At 50.1% G+C, this 16,903-nt stretch overlaps 1 protein-coding gene across 1 annotated transcript in view; it reads left to right on the top strand.

Annotated features, from left to right (window-relative positions):
• Nucleotides 1–16,369, top strand: part of KCNK12 (potassium two pore domain channel subfamily K member 12) — a 48,424-nt gene extending 32,055 nt beyond the window's left edge. Inside the window, exon 2 of the mRNA XM_049870431.1 lies at nucleotides 15,468–16,369. Within this exon, the coding sequence (XP_049726388.1) occupies nucleotides 15,468–16,369 (902 nt within the window). The remainder of the gene's footprint in view (nucleotides 1–15,467) is intronic.
• Nucleotides 16,370–16,903: the final 534 nt, after the last annotated feature.

Genomic DNA, 16,903 nt, shown 5'->3' on the forward strand with positions numbered 1-16,903 from the left:
GCTGCTCTTTTTATATCTCAGAACTGAGTAGGTTTAAGACACACCCTACACTGATATGGCCTTATTAACATAACAAAGAAAATCTTGTTCCCAAATGGGATTACATCCACAGGGATAGGGGTCAGGACTCCAGCACATATTTTGGAAGGGGGACACAATTCAATCCATAACGCTGTTACATAGAAATTTAATAGATTAGCATTGATGAAGGGCATATAAAACTACATGCAAAATACAAACTGATACACCCTCAAATCTTTCCCTTGTCATAATTGAAAGATCATAGGTTTGAGGGATGAGGTTGAGAGAGCGCAGGTACAAATTCTGGCTCAGACTCTAGATCCCCAATCATAGAATTACCCATGCTTCCTGACAGCATCCAATCCAGGGCAAAGTTCTGCTTCCTTGAGTCCTCCTCAAAATCACCTAACTCAAGCCCAGATCCTATAAAAAGTCCCTTTCTGATATCCACAGTTCCCTGTGGTGTACAGTCTACCTGTTACAATGAGTCGATAAACCCAATTTTGTTTGATTACAGGGGTGCTCCTGGTGGTCCTTGGCTGAAGGACATTGACAGTATTATTCATTCCATTATTACCTAGCAGGTCTCAAAAACCTGTAAACGAATTAACTAAACTAAGATGGAAACCATGGTATTTCTGACACAGTGTCTCCTGGTGATTACTAGAAAATCCACTGCTGTTAGGTGGATCCCAAGTCATGGTGACCCCGGAGTAGAACTGTGCTCCATATCGTTTTCAATGGCTGATTTTTCAGAAGTTGATTGGCAGGCCATTCTTGTGAGGCACTTCTGGGTGGACTCAAACCTCCAACCTTGCAGTTATCAGCTGATCGTGTTAACCGTTTACACCCCCCAGGGACTCCTGGTGATCAGTAGACAAACTTTTAGTTGTGTCAGGAATTTAGCAGCTGTTCTCTGAAAGCCCACATTGTAGAAGGCAGGAGGAAATCTAAAACATGGGCCTTGTCCTCAGAAATCTCATAATTCCATTGGGGAGGCAATAAAGAAAAACATAAAGGGTTAAATAATACTCTGAGACGATGGACTGAGATGGGATGTCCCAAGGCAGCACATGACTAAGGGTTTGACGAGTTGACGGTGTTGCAGGATGATGAACAGAATGCAGACAGGTGGAGAGAAAAAGAAATCAGTCATTCTAGATGTTGAAAGGTGGGAGCTGGGGGGATGGCAAGTACAAAGACGTGGAGATGGGAATGCTCGCGGACCATAGGTTCTGTGCAGGCTGGGATTTTGCCTACCTTGCTCACCTCATATCCACACCTTGAAAGACTCAGAGCAGGCTTTCAGTAAATACCTGGCAAATAAATACATGCAGGCAAGTGCGTATAAGACAGTGAGGGGACCAGTGTGACTGAAGAAGAGGGTTCCGGGAGGGGAGACAATGCCAGAAAAGTAGGTCAGGGCCTTGCATGCCAATCTAAGAAATTCTGGTTCGATCCTTTGTATCATGTGGAATTTTATCTTAGAAAATTAATAGAGATATACTCAGGTTTGTCATGCATAAACTCGTTTAGTTTATTGTAAGGTAGTCATGGCAAGGTACACAAGACTTCACAACATTCATTTAGAACGGGAGAATCAGAATTAACAACTACCATGTTAGTTGAACGCTTAGGGTTCAAATTTTTAAGATTTCAAGCTTTTACCTTTAAAGAGAGGTCTTGGGAAGAAGGCTTAACCATGGCTGAAACTTGGAGGAGGTCCCTAGAAAACAGTGTCCAAGGTCGGTGGCGGCAGACAGAATCTCATTCCATCTCTGCGTGAGTGAACAGAAATTTAGGGTTTATATGTCAGTTTATCACCTTGGCTCCACACGACAAGGACCAGTGTTATGTCAAAGACTAGTATGTTATGTCTTTTCTCCAGGGTTACAGGGTACCCAAATGACCAATCTTTCTTCTCTTCAAGGTTATAGAGCAGGGAGGTTGTTTACATGTATGTTATGTTTTCCTGTGTCACAGCACGTCAAGTCAAAGTGAACTTAAAGGTTGTTTACATACATGCTTCTATGTTTCTATGTCTAAGTTCAGAAATTTTTTCAATAACTTTCTTATGACTTACAGGTTTCTAATGACTTACAATGTTACAGAGCCTCAAAAAGGTAGACATAGTTCTGATTTCACATTATGAGCGTTGGGGTAAGGGCTCCATAAATCTAGTTTCTTCCCATCCTCTCTTCTGTGAGCCAGTGATCAAACTCCCTCCCCTCCCTCCATGGCAGCTGAAAGCAGAATGTACAGTTAGAACTAACCCTCCCCCACCAATTTGGATCACCCCTTAGCCTCAGGCCAGAGGCCACAGGCCAGTTCCCTCCTCCGTTCCCCTCACCAGGCTATTGGCAGCCATGTTAGCTTGTTCATTGGTCTGATGGGTAAGGGCCTAGCAGGGCAGTCACACAGAGTTCACGAACCCTCTAGAGTACTTCCCTGGCTGCAGCTTGCAATTATGGTTTGTTTTCATATTGCCTTCCCTCTTAGTCCTCTGGAGCAGCCAACGGGGCCGCCTTCTGTAGAAAGAGGTATGCCTGTGGGAGGGAGGCCAAGTGCTGGGGACAACTGTCAGGTAGAGCCAGACCCCTAAGAAATGGTCTCTGTGCATTGCTGAGTTGTCCCTGAGCAGGGGCTCTGCCCCTTTGCCTACGTCCTCCCTCAGACTGGAGAGGAGGCTTGTGGTGTGTGAACAGGGATGAGAGGGTGCTTCTTCGGTGTAGGAAATCTGAATTGACTGAGGAGAGTGGAAACTGTCCACCTGAGAGCAGGATTCCTTGCTTTACGGAAACCACCTCAGATTTCCTTTAGTAATCTGCTCCTCTATGATACAGTATTTGAGGTAAAATGTGATTCAGTTGGCACTGTATTGAAACTTGCAAGCAAGGGTTGCTGGACCTGACTTTTCTTCCGGGCTGGTCTGTCTTCCTTGTGATAGGCGGCGTGAGTCTCAGTGCTGTGCCCTAGACAAGCCACAGCCACCTCACCACAGCCCTGTGTGGGCAGCCTGAGGTGGGAGGAGGAAGGAATGGGGCCAGGAGAGGCATCGAAGATTTCCTCATCTCTGCCCTTTTAATCCAAGCTCTTCTGGTTGGCCTGGCCTTTGTCCCATCAGTGACGTCCCTGCCTTCCCTGGACTTGGACTCAGTCTTCTCCCAAAATTCCGGCCTGAGGCTACGGCTCTGTTCTTTTTGTGGGGGACAGGAGGGGGAGGTGATCTCATCCCTGAAAAGGATTAGTCATCAGAGAGACAGGGACAGATCTGGGGGGATGAGGAGCAGGAGGGAGGCCAGCTCTATGTAAATGAGTCATCTTCCCACCAGCTCCTGGGGGCCTGAGCTTGACAACTGCTCCCTGGGAGAGGTTGTTAAGCTGGAGCTACCCGGAGGCAGGAGTAGTTAACCAGCTTTTAATAACTCATTTTGCTGAATGATTTCTGGTGAGGAGAGAAACGTAAATCCCATAGGTGAAAGCAGCCTCCACCCCCGGTCACGAGGAAAGCAGTGCCAAGCTGCAAACCCGACCCTGGGAGTCATTTGCCCTTTGCTCATATTTGCCAGAACTTTTCCAATGTTAAAAATCACTGATGTACAGCCTGTGTGGCTCAGTTCTTTTTATTCCCAAAGCCCCCAAAGAACAAGCCAAGAGCAAACAGGAAAGAAAATAGGGAAGGGGCCTGCTTTCTCCACATGTCTTGCCCATGGGTGCCTCTCCATCCTGAGTCACAGAGAATGCAGTCCGAGCCCAACCCCACACGGGGCTGGGAAGAGGTAGAGAAAACACCAGCCCCTGCTCTCAGGGAGCTGACCATCTAGCTTCAAAAATTACACAAACCTACCAAAACCAAAACTGTTGCCATCGAGTCGATTCCAACTCATAGCAACCCTGTAGGTCAGAGTAGAACTGCCTGATAGAGTTGCCAAGGAGCACCTGGTGGATTTGAGCTGCCGACCTTTTGGTTAGCAGCCGTAGCTCTTAACCACTAGGCCACCAGGGTTTCCAAAGACCCACAAGCACCAGAAAATCCAGCAGCCCACTGCCACAGCTTTTCCAAAACGGGCCCATTTTCAAATACCCTACCCACTGCCACACTCAACTTTGGGATCACAGAGGGCGGTGCCTCTAGCTTGCACCAGTAATAGGTCAATGGCAGAGTTGGTCTTGGGCGTGTACAACGGGATATTCCTATGATTTGCCATTCCTTCCACGTTTCAGCTGGTATGCTTCCCCCGCGATATAAGGGCCATGCCTTGCCCATGGGGATTTGTAATTAAGCTTAGTGCTTTTTCTTTTCCCCCTTTAATTTTACTATATTTTAGGTGTTTACAGGGCAAATTAGTTTTTCATTCAAAGTGTCAGCATTCTCCCCCTTTCCACCCTGGGTTCCCCGTGTCCCTTCATCTAGTTTTCCTGTCCCTTCCTGCTTTCTCATCTTTGTTTTCGGTGTTGCCCATTTGTTCTCACACACTTGATTAAGCTAAGCAGCACATTCCTCATGTGCGTTATTGTTATATAGACCTGTCTAATCTTTGGCTGAAAGGTGGACTTCAGGAGTGGCTTCGGCTCTGGGCGAGCAGGGTAACTGGTGGCCATAGTCCCAGGGGTTCCTCCATTCTCTGTCAGACCAGTAAGTCTGGTCTTTTTTCGTGAATTTGAATTTTGTTTTACATTTTTCTCCTGCTCTGTCTGGGACCCTCTATTGTGTGATCCCTGTCAGAGTGGCTCGTGGCAGCAGCTCAGCACCATCTAGCTCTTCTCGGCTCAGGCTGGTAGAGGCTGTGGTTCATGTGGTCTGTTAATCCTTTGGACTAATATTTTCCTTTTGTCTTTGATTTTCTTCATTCTTTTTTGCTCGGGACATGATGGGACCAATAGATGTACCTTAGATGGTGCTCCCATACGCTTGGTGCTTTTTGAGCACTTACTGTGTCCTAGGCACTGCGCACTGCGGGAAGCATGGGAAAATCACACCCTCATTTAATCTCACAGCCTTAGGAGACAGGTTCTGTCATCAGGCCATTTGGAGGGAGAAGTAATGCATCCACGTCCACTCATTGGCAAGCGAGGGCACCACAGCCCATGCTCCTAACCTCTTATTTCAGCTCTCCAGCAACAACGTAGCGGCAGCCCTTTCCAAGCCTGCAGGGATGGAACTCACTGAGTTTATCCTCTGCACTTGAGATTTCCAGAGCCTGTAAATTTCCACTAAGTGGGGCACGCTGCCACATGCCAGGCTCAGATGCTAAAGAGGCTCCTAGAGGTGCTTGGTGACGCCCCCACTCCCACGAAGCTCCTGCGGGTTCAGCCTGAGTATTGGGTGAATGGGAGGTCCTCCCTAAATTGTCCTGTTCCTTCTTTCACAGATTCACCCACTCCACCAGCAAGAGTTACTGGTCCTTTACTACGGGCCAGGCACGGAGCTGCATTGCGTGTGGGAGTCGTCCAGGCTGCACATGTCACAGGCGTTCCTTCCCTCCCCCAGGCCCTGTGCACAGCAGCTCTCCCAGTGGGACTCTTGTCCCAAACCCAGACTCTGCTTCCTGTCCTTGAAATCCATCTTCATGACTGAACACAAATACTTCTTCCTCCGTAAACCTTCCCGTTACTCCACCTCAGCCCCAACTCTGATCTAGCTGGTCTGGGTGCACCTGGGTACTGGGACTGTTACACATTTCCCAGGTGATGCATTGTGGGTGCAGAGCTGAGAACTACCACTCTAACCAGAAGCATCCTCTCCCCTCTTCTCACCTTCTAGGCGTTTATGCCTCTTTTCTTTATCACATCGCAAGCACCTTCCTCAAGTTTCAAATCTCCGTTCTACCATGTGTTTGCTCTGTGATCTTGGGCAAGTTACTTAACCTCAATGTCTTTATCTGCTAAATGTGACTCAGTTTACTGATCTGAAAAATGGGGATGATAATAAGTCCCACTATAGTTCATCAAATCTAAGACACCATCAATTATAAACGCACTGTTACTGTACGCGTTGTTAAGAATGAACAATGCTGCCAAATACTGTCAGGCTATCGATTGTAAAACGTATCCTGATTTCAAAGATGTTAAAACGTGAGGGGGAAAAAGTGCGACTTAGAATCAATGAAACAGTACCTCATCAGGTTGTTGTGAGGTTTAAATGAATTGATAGACATGAAGCATTCAGCGCTGTACCTGGAAATAGAGTTCAGTATAGAGCAGCTGTTATTTTTATTCCCCCTCTACCTTTTCATTCCTCAGTAAATGCTGTAAGTTCTTCTCCCAGCAATTTGTTCTCTCAGCCCACCTCCCCGAGAAGGCCCAGGGTTAAGCCTGGCTGGTTAGCTTTCCTCCCCAGGGGAGAGATTTACGATGGCCCACAGAGAAGGCATGTGTAGCCCTGAGGTTACAAGGCTCGGGCTGCTGTCCCAGGGCAGGCTCTCTGGCCAATACCCTCTCAATTGCCCACCTCCTCCCCATGGGGCATGGCCAGGAGACTCCTCCCTGTTCCAGAAAGTCAATGTCCAGCTCCATCCACAGGACAGCTTGATGACGCTCCCCATCCCTGCTCTCCTACCTCATCATACACCCAGGGCCCTGGGCCTCCAGGGAGGAGCCATCTCCCACTCCTCCGTGTTTGGAGAAGGAGGGGCCCTGCAGGGCCTGGCTGCTGGCCTGGCCTTGAGCAAGGCACAGCCTTGTGTGAGCCTCAGGTTCCTGGATTATTAGAGTGAGGCTGCTAATCCCTCCCCGAGCCAGTCCAGGATGTAAGGATGAAACCAGCTGGGGACGCTGGGAAAGGCTTTCCAGAGGAGTACGCCATGCAGATAACTGGGGCCATGGGTGGAGCTGCCAGATCTAGTAAATGAAAATACAGACACCCAGTTAAATTTGAGTTTCAGATAAACAACAAATCATCTTTTGTATAAGTATATCCCATGCACTATTTGGGATATACTAAAAAAAAAAAAAAAGATGTATCTGAAATCCATATTTAACTGGGCATCCTATATTTAATCTGGCAACCCAACGGGCCATGTGCCATGCCCCAGTATTTCTGAGTCTGTGTCCATCCCCTGCCCACCAACTCAGCCCTCTTATCCTCTCACCCTTAAGGTTCTTCAAATTTTACTTTCAGTCATTCAGTCAACAAATAACTATCAGTCCCCACTTTGTACAAGATTCCCCTCTTCACTGCAGAGAGTAGAAAGATTAATAACAATAGTAAACTTTTATTAAAGTCTCATTAATATGCCAGGCACTGTTCTTAGGGCTCTCTATATATTAACTCAATTTAATACTCACAAAAATTTTTTGAAGTAAGTACTATTATCATCTCCATTTTACTGATGAGGACACTGAGGCACAGAGAGGTTAAGTAATTTGCTCAAGGACACACAGCTAGGGAATGGTGGATCTAGAATTCAGACCCAGGCAGCTGAATTCCAAATAGCTGGTAAGATGTAGCCCTTGTTTGCAAGGGGTTCCCATTCTCGTTATGGAGACAGACCCCAGAAGGTAATTAACACTGTAAGTCACTGGTCCTAATATCAGCAGATTCAAATCCTTCTTACTCAAAATAAGGCTCACTGACCAGCCACAACAGCATCACCTGGGAGCAGGTTAGAAATAAAGAATCACAGGCCCCACCCCAGAATCTAACAAGATCCCCAGGTGGGACTAGGCACACAAATTTGAGAATCACTGCTCTAAACAAGTGAATGGAGACATCTACTCACTGACTCCACAAACCTGGCTCATGAACCTGCCACATACCGGGCACCGCTCTAGGATTACAGTGTCACCGTGACTTAAAAAATGTGGGAAATCCTTGCCCGTGTTTTAAAAATGTCTCACTCTTAATTCTTCACATGAGTAAAGTACAGCATTTCCCAAAGATTATTCCCCGTAACATTCAAGTTGCTCCAAAAATCAAAACCGAATCCACTGCCGTTGAGTCGACTCCAACTCATAGCGACCCTACAGGACAGAATAGAACTGTCCCATAGGGCTTCCAAGGAGTGGCTGGTGGATTTGAACTGCTGACCTTTTGGTTAGCAGCCGAGCTCTTAACCGCTATACCACCATAGCTCCCTCAAGTCATGAGAGGTGGTCAAATACATTCTAAGTCAAATTAGTTTGGGGAACAAAGTAGTGTTAGCATATCTCTTCTTGGATTTATAAATCACATTAACATAGCGCTCTGAGAAGTCCTATAGCAAAGAATCTTGTTTCACTTTTTTAACCCCCCCCCCTTTTTTTTTCTCAGTCGTGTGAACTATTCATCCCTCTCCACCCCCACTAAGTTTATTCTCACATCCTGAGGAACACACTTCGACGTAGCGTATTACAGTTGACAAAGAGCATTCCTAACAGGAACATCTGATACGTTTTACAACTGATGAAATCAAGGCTCAGAAGTTAGTGACTTGCCTCAATCACCTGGCTAACAGAGGCCACAACTGGACTCAAACCCTTGAGTTCAAGTCTAGTATGATTTCCTTGACACTGGGCTGCTTAACCAGGCCCCTTACATGGCCAGCTGCAGCAGCCGGCATATGTTTGATTGCATGACACAGACAGCTTTGTGGGGACATATGGGCTCCCCGGTAACCCGTTACCGTCGATTCGGACTCATAGCAATCCTATAGGACAGAGTAGAGCTGCCCCCTCAGAGTTTCCAAGGAGCGCCGGGCAGATTCGAACTGCCAACCCCTTGGTTAGCAGCCCTAGCACTTAACCACAACGCCACCAGCGTTTCCCCATATGGGCTTAGGCACCTGGAAATCCAGAGGTAGGGCAGGCAGCACGGCTGGCTTGATTTAACAGCCCTTCAGGGTCATCAAGGCCTCTTTTCTTAAAGGCTGCCTCTACTCAGCCTTCGGTGGCGTCAGCTTCATCCTATGGCTGGCACCTCCTCATGGCCCCACACAGCTGCCAACCACTCCTGGGGCCACATCCAGCTCTCTGCGTATCCAGAGTGGCTCACTCCGAAGAGTGAGGAGACCTTTGTCCCAGAAACTCAGGAATCTCTTCTCTCATCCCATTGGCCTGAATTAGGTCACATGCCTCTTCTGGAGCCAATCTCAAGCTCTGTGGGAATACCCTGCACTGATTGGCTGAGCCAGTGGTAGTAAGGGGACTGGATTATGCTGATTGGTCTAGACTAATAGAGCCCGTCTCTGAAATGGGGCCTATTGAAAGGGCCTCGCTGCTACACAGTAGCGGACGAGGAGAATGGTTGTTAAGGACACAGCTACAATGGCCAATGTCCAAGGGTTTTAGTCACTGGAAATTTAAATAAAAATGTTTGAAACTGGGCGGATTCCAACCAGTAGGGCCATCTAGGATATCTCGTAGCATCCTTTCTCAAAGGAAGGGCTTCAGCCCATTGGCATTGTTAAAATGCAGATCCCTGGGCCCCTTTTCTGACCCACTAAATAAAACCTCTCTAGTGGGACCCGCTTGGGGGATCTGCAGTTTAACGATATCTCCCAGTTGCTGGGGACAGCCCTGGTTTATACACGCTGTCCTGGTGTAGTTATTAATAGTGCCCCCATTCACTCTCAAAAAATATCCCAGATTGACCAATAAATCATGTTTTCCCCCCCTCAGAGTTGTCATTCCAGAGCCCAGCAGGACGAGGTCCCGGGGGGTAATGAGCCAAGACTTTCCAGCTGCCTGGTGCAGTAGAAAAGACCGGGCTTCTGGGTCAGCTCAGCCACTTACAAGCCAGCACTGGGGTGGGTGCCTTCACCTCCCCTGGCCCAATCTCTTACCTGCATTGTTGGGGGTAATAATGAGAGTCGGAGGGAAGACAAGTGCCAAGTGTCGAGCACAGAGGCTGGCATCCAGGAGAGCACGACAAAGATCAGTACTCGCCTCCCCATCTCAATTCCAGGCTCTCTGAGCCGAACTACAGAGGCCCTGTCACCAGGGCCCCATTTGCGAAGGCGGCACCAGACAGGCTGTGGGAACAAGCTTCACAGCTTTTGTCAAAGTGGCATACTAAAGCCCCCAAGTGTCTGCTCTGTGCAGATTGGGATGGCAGATCAATCGTGGCATAAACAGAATAGCAGGCTTGGTGTGAACCTGGGGACAGATCATACCTCTGCGGGGTGTGACTGGGGGACGAGGGGATTCTGGGGTGTCTGAGTTTGCCTTTTCTCTGGTTGAAGCTTCCAGAGCCAGCCTGGCTCCCCAAAATTGCAGAGCTTGAGGAATTGCTCCCTGACTCTAGGAAGCAACTAGCTAGGCCATGGCACCAGGCATGGACCCCACTACCCTGGTGTCCCCCAGAGCTCTGAGCCTGTCTTGATGTTGATGGGGAAGGAGGCTGGACTAATGGCCCCCACCTGGGCCCAAGATGAGCTGACAGGGAGATCTGTAGGAAGGCACAGGAGGGTGAGATGGCACAGGGAGTCAGACAGGAATCTGGGTATGAGGGGGACACTTTCATTGGCCACCCTCTGTGCTGTCAGAGAACCTCCTGACATGCCCGTCCCCTTCATTCTGGGCAGGTGGTACCTCACAGCCAGACCAGTCAAATAGTGTCCTTTTCAGCCTGCAGCCACAACTTGACTGGGTTGTTATTGTTGTCGTTCGGTGCTGTTGAGCTGGTTCCGACTCATAGCGACCCTATTGAACAGAACAAAACGCTGCCCAGTCCTGAGTCATCCTCACAATTGTTATGCTTGAGCCCATTGTTGCAGCTAATGTGTCAGTCCATCTCGTTGAGGGTCTCTTTTTTGATGACCCTCACTTTTCCAAGCATGATGTCCTTCTGCAGGGACTGGTCCCTTCTGACAATATGTCCAAGGTATGTGAGATGCACTCTTGCCATCCTTGCTTCTAAGTTACGCTGAATGCAAGCTGAGCCAGGGCCACGAGAGACCACAGGGCAAGTTCTGGGCCAGCCTTAATTGGGGAGTGGAGGACAGGGGAGAGAGCAGGGAAAGGCTGTGCCCTGTCCCAGCAGTGAGCCTGCTGGCAGCAGAGGGGGCAGGGCCTGTAAGAAATGCCAGAATAACAGAGTATGGAGCCCCTAAGAAGGCAGCCTAGGTTCTGTCTGTATGTCTTATTTTCCACTGAGGCAGCACGATGCCTGCCAACCCTAGGTCCTCAGAATGGATGGATGGATGTTGGTCTTACGGCTGCATATCTGGTGTTGGTTGACCTTTTGAGGCCATAGGATAAGGGCATTCCCCTGTGGGGAGGGAGGTGGGTGAGTGGGGAGGCATGTCTCCTTCTGGGTTCAGCCATCCAGGGAAGAAGCAGTTCACAACAGGAAACCACAACTCCTAAGGAGTCCAGACATGGAGAGATGGTGACGTGGGGGTAGTCCAGGTAAGGGCAGGCCAATGGGGACCCCAAGGGACAGATGAGTACCCTGCCTGTGGTCCCCTCTATATCTCATTCTTCCTGCTGTTGCCAAGCCCCAGGACATGTCTTAAATAGCTCAGCTTATCTTAGCTGTGTCACGAGAAGCATGAGTCCAGCTTGGCGGAAACATTAAGGGGGAAGCAGTGGGCCCTCTCCCCTGCCCCAGATCAAGGGGCAGCAATGGTTGGTGAAAGACAGCCACAGAGGAAAGTGGACTCTTAGGGACAGAAGTCATGACTATCAGGGCAGCCACTCTTCCCACGAAAAAGCTCCCTTGTCTGCCACCCCAGAGAGATACCAGACCCTCAGTGCCCTTGGGAGACAGGCCAGTGTTGTGGAAAGAGCCTGGGCTTTAGACCCTGGCCGACCTGGGCTTCAGTCTCAGCTCCACCGTTTCTGCGCTGTGGGAGCTCGGCAAGCTACTTAACCTGCAGCTTCCTGTCTGTGGAATGGGGGCCATGCCTACCTCACAGGGTTGTCGTGGAGACGAAGTGAGATGATGGTGCAGGGCCAGCAGAGTGTGTGGCAGTGGCTGGTATTTGTCACTCATAGGTGATGAGCCACCACAGCAGGGAGCAAATCCAGGTGGGGCTGGTTTATTACATGAGCAACCCAGGAAATGGCTATATTTGTCTTCATTCCTTGATAACATCTTGGGCAGATGCTAAAGTTTTCCAGTTTAAAAAAACAAACAAAAACCCACCACCAAGTGCCAGTTTTAAGATTGAGACTCATTCTTAAATGTTAAAAAGTTCAGTCCAGTCTCAATCAAATCTTCAAATTCACTTCTAAGCATCTCCCCTCCCTCCAGCTCTGGCCTGACCTTGGGCCCAGGGACCTGCGCTACAGGAGGGGTGATCTGGTTTATTTTCACTCTTGATCTTGTATCACTGCTCCCACAAGATTCTTCCTTAGTGATTGCTAGCAGGGCTGCAGTGCCCACTGCTAAGACGTGCTCATTCATGGAGCCCATTTAGGGGTCCTTTGGAAGTCCCCCACAGGGACCACAGCCCGGCACCATTGCCTGAGTGAGTGATGACAATACATCATCTCACTTTCTGTGACCGCCCCCCCAACACCGTCCCAGCCCTCCACCCCTCAGCCTCTACTGCTAGCCCCCCATGGTATTCCTCTTACACACTGTCTGCCTTCCTTCCACAGTGTCCTCTTATCCCATGTTGGCCTCACACCTCCTCCATGCAGCAAACCCTAAAGTGCAGATGGCTCCCATTCTGCCCTCCCTCCGCCCCCTCCCCACTCCCATCAGCCTCCCACCCAGAGAAGTCTCCAGCACAGCTCTGAACTCCAGGGGACACCGTCTGGCTCTCCCAGAACTCTTGCTGGGCTCTGCTCCGGCACTCCTGTGCGAGCTGTGAGTATCAGCATCTCAGGGAGCATCCAGCCAGGAAGACAGCTGCCACCCAGAGGTTCTCTGGGACCATCCTGGCGTGGGGAGAGGATACTGCAGCACTTGCCACTACAACAGCAACTCTCCTCCTTCATTACTCTCTTCCGTCAGTCCCAGGATAATCCATACAGCCTGGAGTGGGGGCAGGGTTTTGCTGTTTTACCAAATCCAGCATGGATGCATCTTGGAGGTGTCTAGCACTTCTCTTAGAATGGGGGCTAGTGCATTGCATCGCGTTCTCAGCTTTGAGAATTCAGCTGAAGACCTTAAAATATGGGAAAATATCTCATTCAACCTCCTCTTCGGCAAAGTGTTAATTTTCCAGGCTCGGGATTTTCAATTTCTTTGGGGCTTTAGCAAAGCAGTTCGTCTGCTAGAGGTTGTTTTCCCTCAATGCATAGAAGCAGTGTTGTGTGTAATGTGTATAATGATCTAAGCACCAGGCTAGAAGCCAGGACATACGGGTATCAGTCTGTCCCCAACTAGCTGTAGGCCATGTCCCCTCTGCCCCAGCTCCCTCACCTATACAGTAAGGGCTGGGTAGGACTGCTCCTTAACAGTTCTAATGGAGTCCCTGGCGGTGGAAGCAGTTAATGCACTTGGGTGCTAACAGAAAGGTTGGAAGTTCGAGGCCATCCAGAGGCACCTCAGAAAAAAAGGCCTGGGAGTCTACCTCTGAGAAAATAGCCACTGAAAACCCCACAGAGTCCAGGTCCTATGAGGTCACCATGAGTCAGAATCACCTCGCCCACAACTGGTACTGGTATAGTTCTAACAGCCCAGGGGGGTTTACAAGTCCTTCTTATCACGAGTTTACAATTTTAAAAACACCTGAAAAACACAATTTGTTATACAGCTACCACCCATGTGACCAGCACCCAGGTCAACAGAACATGTTCACCACCTGAGGCCCCCTTGTGTTTCCTCCCAGTTGCTACTCCCTGCGACCCCCCAGAGGAAGCCACAGTTTGGACTTCTATCGAAATCACTTCTGTGCTTTTCCTTATAATATTACCAATCAATTATGCATCTCTAAACAAAATACTGTAGTTTCCTTTTGCCTGGTTTTGAATTTGACATAAATGGAACAATATAGAATGTATCGTGTCCAGCTTCTTTTGCTCAACATTCTTTTTTGGAGAGATTTATCCATGTTGCAGCAAATAGCTGTAGTGTTTGCTTTTTCATTGCTGTATAGTATTCCCTTGCATGAATAGTCCATGATACACTTACATTGCTGGGCATTTGGCTTATCCACCTAGGACTTCTTATAGACACACAAATACAAACCCTCTCACTCCACCTCTAACCATGTTAATTCAGCGCGTTTCTTTATGAGCTCACGAACTTGAGTTTGGTTTTAAAGTATAGCAAAATCCTTCTATCGTGTTCTTGGTTATACTGCTATTTTGGTGTTTCACTCTACTCTGGCCAGATTCTGAACCTGAAAACATCTCCCTCAATGTGGTTATAAGATTGTCCCCTAACTTGAGTCATTGAGCATAGGGTGGAGACTATGGTCAGGCAATTGGACATTTCCCCCAGGGAACCTAGAAAATTATTAGCAAACAGGTTTAAGGAACACTGAAACTATCAAAAGAACTGTTTTCTCTGGCCTGTTTAGGGAAACAGTAAGCCAAATGGAACAACACTCATCTTCACCCCCGTCCCAGGCCCCTAGCCCACTGGCAGCACACAGGTGGCCCTCTGCACGTTGGGCATCAAGCAAACAGGAATGCCCTTGAACTTCTGCTGCCGCAGGTACCGAAAGGTGTCATGATGGTTCTCAAATGGATAATCCATCAGCTGAGAGTCCAAGCAGCAAGTGAATCTTCCTACCAAGGAAGTAAACCCCAAACCCATAACCAGAGTCAGGCACCCATGGGTCCCACAAAGAGACGGCAGCTGGCATCAAGCAGGGCTTGGAGAGGGGCAGGCCTTTTGCAGAAATCAGTTGATAAAGACTGTGTTTTGAACAAGTGCAGAAGCTAAAACTAGATTATAAGAGTCCAATGCAATAACCAGCCCAGGCACACAGCAGACCTCCCAGGGCACACGCAACCCCAGATACAAGAGGCACGAGACTCAGGCTGAGACAGAACCTTTCCTTTGGCCACAGGGGTGAGCAAGGGTCCTGGTGTTCCTTGGATGAGAAGGAGCTGACACCCAGAGGCAAAGCCTCAATCACTCACTCTATTCTCAATGGAACCTTTTGTCAGCTTCATAAAGCCCTCTGAAAAGAGACCACTAAATATAGCTACCCGGTCCTCAGAGTGAGCAATTCCAGATTAGCCACAGCCCTTATAGAATTCTGTCTTAACAGGGCCATCTGCTGGGTGTGACTGGCGGTGGGGGGGCACTTGTCTGCTTTATATACATCTCCATGGTTTAAGCTTGTGCAGCTGTGTCTGTTTTGTGTGTCCTGCATGCATCTTCTCCACCATTCATTTTGAATTATAGATTCCCACCATGAAGTCTCAGATATTGCCAAGATCAGGAGCCATACCTAGTGCCACCAAGCACGAGAAATGTCTAAGGACTGCCTTCTCTCCACCTGAGGGCTGCCACTCAGGATAGACGCCGTCTCAGCACCGGTACACCACCGGCACCCTGGCCCTGGTAGGGACCACCTGCCCAGCCCCGTCCTCCGCTGACCCTTGCCCTGTCTCCGCAGGTTTCGGCATGACCACCCCCGCGACGGTGGGCGGGAAGGCCTTCCTCATCGCCTACGGGCTCTTCGGCTGTGCGGGTACCATCCTGTTCTTCAACCTCTTCCTGGAGCGCATCATCTCGCTGCTGGCCTTCATCATGCGCACCTGCAGGGAGCGCCAGCTGCGCCGCAGCGGTCTGCTGCCCGCCACCTTCCGCCGCGGCTCGGCGCTCTCGGAGGCTGACAGCCTGGCCGGCTGGAAGCCCTCGGTGTACCACGTGCTGCTGATCCTGGGCCTGTTCGCCGTGCTCTTGTCGTGCTGCGCCTCGGCCATGTACACCAGCGTGGAGGGCTGGGACTACATGGACTCGCTCTACTTCTGCTTCGTCACCTTTAGCACCATCGGCTTCGGAGACCTGGTGAGCAGCCAGCACGCTGCCTACCGGCACCAGGGGCTCTACCGCCTGGGCAACTTCCTCTTCATCCTGCTGGGTGTGTGCTGTATCTACTCGCTCTTCAACGTCATCTCCATCCTCATCAAGCAGGTGCTCAACTGGATGCTGCGCAAGCTGAGCTGTCGCTGCTGCGCGCGCTGCTGCCCGGCGCCCGGTGCGCCCCTGGCCCGGCGCAATGCCATCACCCCCGGCTCCCGGCTGCGCCGCCGCCTGAACGCGCTCGGCGGCGACCCCGGGGCCCGCGACAGCGACGCTGAGGGCCGCCGCCTGTCGGGCGAGCTCATCTCCATGCGCGACCTCACGGCCTCCAACAAGGTGTCCCTGGCGCTGCTGCAGAAGCAGCTGTCGGAGACGGCTAACGGCTACCCGCGCAGCGTGTGCGTCAACACGCGCCAGAACGGCTTCTCCGGCGGCGTGGGCGCGCTGGGCATCATGAACAACCGGCTGGCGGAGACCAGCGCCTCCAGGTAGACGGGCGCACGCGCCGGTCCGCCCTGCCGGCAGCGCCAGGAACGCTGACCATTCCGGGGTGCCGTCGGGCGTGGTCTGCTTCATTTCTCTCAGACGCTGGCACTTTCTTAATCTTTATCCAATAAAATGAAACCAAAAAGAAGTTTTTTTTTTTTTAAAGAAATACTATTTGGCCAGGCCTGGTGTTATCAGGGGCAGGTTTTGGGGAGCCTGGTTTCCTTATGGGTCCCCTCTTGGAGAACGGTAGCCCCAGCAAATTCTCCCCTCCCCCCCACCCCCGAGAGAAAAAGGCCCCCTAAAGCCCGCCCGGTGCAGACCGCAGCAAGGACGGGCGCATCCTTGGGTTTTGCAGATTCGCACCAAATCCCATCCCCGTGCACACAAGCATCCCGCAACCCCAGAGCATATGGTGCAACTTTTCATGGCTCTGAATTACCTCCTCAGCATTTAGGATCCCGGCCCAGCCTAGCAGCTTCCTTCTGGTCGTCAGAAGTGATATAGTCACAGTTTTGACAGGTGGGGGTGGGGAGAGCC

This window comes from Elephas maximus, chromosome 26, assembly GCF_024166365.1.
Source record: "Elephas maximus indicus isolate mEleMax1 chromosome 26, mEleMax1 primary haplotype, whole genome shotgun sequence".
Lineage (NCBI taxonomy): Eukaryota > Metazoa > Chordata > Mammalia > Proboscidea > Elephantidae > Elephas > Elephas maximus.